Source organism: Phoca vitulina, unplaced genomic scaffold, assembly GCF_004348235.1.
Source record: "Phoca vitulina isolate PV1807 unplaced genomic scaffold, GSC_HSeal_1.0 scaffold643, whole genome shotgun sequence".
Classification (NCBI taxonomy): Eukaryota; Metazoa; Chordata; class Mammalia; order Carnivora; family Phocidae; genus Phoca; species Phoca vitulina.
The window spans coordinates 1-1,666 of record NW_022590330.1 but is presented as its reverse complement, the minus strand read 5'-3'; the positions used below and the strand labels follow the sequence as shown (position 1 = coordinate 1,666).

At 54.2% G+C, this 1,666-nt stretch overlaps 1 protein-coding gene across 1 annotated transcript in view; it reads right to left on the bottom strand.

Annotated features, from left to right (window-relative positions):
- The window catches only part of LRRC37B (leucine rich repeat containing 37B), a 9,304-nt gene extending 7,644 nt beyond the window's left edge, over nt 1-1,660 (bottom strand). Inside the window, exon 1 of the mRNA XM_032399645.1 lies at nt 15-1,660. Coding sequence (XP_032255536.1) covers nt 15-929 — 915 coding nt within the window. The 5' untranslated portion in view covers nt 930-1,660. The remainder of the gene's footprint in view (nt 1-14) is intronic.
- Between the last annotated feature and the right edge of the window lie 6 nt (nt 1,661-1,666).

Sequence of the window (1,666 nt, the reverse complement as noted above, 5' to 3'; positions counted from 1 at the left end):
TCCTGTGGGTGTACAGATTCCTTAAGAATCTCTGGAGGCGGAGATGGAGCCCCCTGCCTAATTGGAGATGTTTCTATATCTTCAGGGGGCTCTGAATGTTGGGCCTGGGCCTCCACCTGAGGCAAAAAAAATTCAGCTTCCTCAGGCAACTCTGGATGATTTGGGGTCTCCTGCAGGAGTGGAGGAATTTCAACCTTCTCAGGGAGCTTTGGAGGTTGATCTGATCCCCCTGGGAAATCCATTGGTAAGTTCACCTCAGGATATAGGATATCCATACTGGAATCTGAATAACCATCCTGCAACTGTTGTTGTAGGTGGTCTTTATTTGCAAATTGGTTTGGAGTTCCAACAACTTTGGCAAGCCTTTGATGCTGAGCTAGATCTTTCTCCAGGTTTGGGGGTGAAACAATAAACTTTGTTGGCTTTGAACTGTGACTATCCAGAGGTGGGACAAGTATTTCAAATGATTGGTGATCTTCAGCCTGATCTAGACCTACAGTTTTAATCTTACTTTTGAGTCGAGGAGGCGGAGCTATGGTCGGATTCTGATCCCAACCTAGCCTTGGAACCACCTCTGGGAGCCTTTCAAGCTGGGTTAGCCTGTCATTCAGATCCTGATCTGCCTCTGGGGGCAGCTTGCCAACTGAATCCGTGTCCGGGAACGGAACCAAAGTCTCAGTCAACTCCTTAGGCAGGGCCAACATCTGGGCTGGAGCAGAGGACCCCTCTGCTGGCGGTGTAAGGGCCTGGGGCGATTCGGGCGGGAATTCAGAGGAGTGTGAAGACCAGGGCTCGGTGGGTCCCAGGAGGTCGGAGGTCAGCTGGGGAGGGTCCAGGGCCCACTCCGGAGGCTGAGCTGCTTGGACCAGCAGCCACAATGATTGCCACGTGCGGAGGAGCAGTGGTGCCCAGAGGCGCAGCCGGGACATGACACGCGGAGGCTCTGGGGTGCAGCGACCCACGCTAGTGGATCAGCACGCGCCCGAACGGGAGCCCAACCGTTATGGCAGCCCCGTGACGCGCGCACCGTTAATAACTGCCTGCCCCTCCCCCGCCTATGTCCCACCCTTTATTTACCACACTTTTGTTTACACTACCTTTATTCGCTCGGCGAGGACGGGCACCGCGCCCCTCGGAGCGAGCCCTTTTTCCAGAATCACCGGGGCCCAAGCCTCCCTTCCCCCTACAAAGGGCACAACCACCTCCTGGGGCTCACAGCGAGGCAGGATGGCCCCGGACTCCAGCAGCTCTGGGGTGGAAGGGGGCAGGGTGCAGTTTCCCAAGGACGCCACAGGACCCGGCATCCCGGGAAATTAAAAAATGCTAGTCCAATTCTGGCGGTTTGAACTCGGCCTCTTCAAAGCTTAAATCCGAGAGCCATTCTTCCTCCCCTCGGCCATCCTGCTTCCAAGAAAAGTAGCTGACCTGCAGAATAAGCACCCGTCAGGGCAGTGGGGAAGGGAACACATTTTACAGTTAGTTATTCTAAAATGTTGCCATTTCCTCTAAATTCTCAATACGCATGTCTGAGTATTAAGTCGCCACTCTGTTAGGAGGCTACCTACCCCTGAATCAGTGATGGCTCCAAAATTTCTGTAGGAGGGGTTTTGGGGTGGAGGTTGAGGGGGCAGGTGAGCATTTCATTCTGGGAATGAGGGTCTGAAAC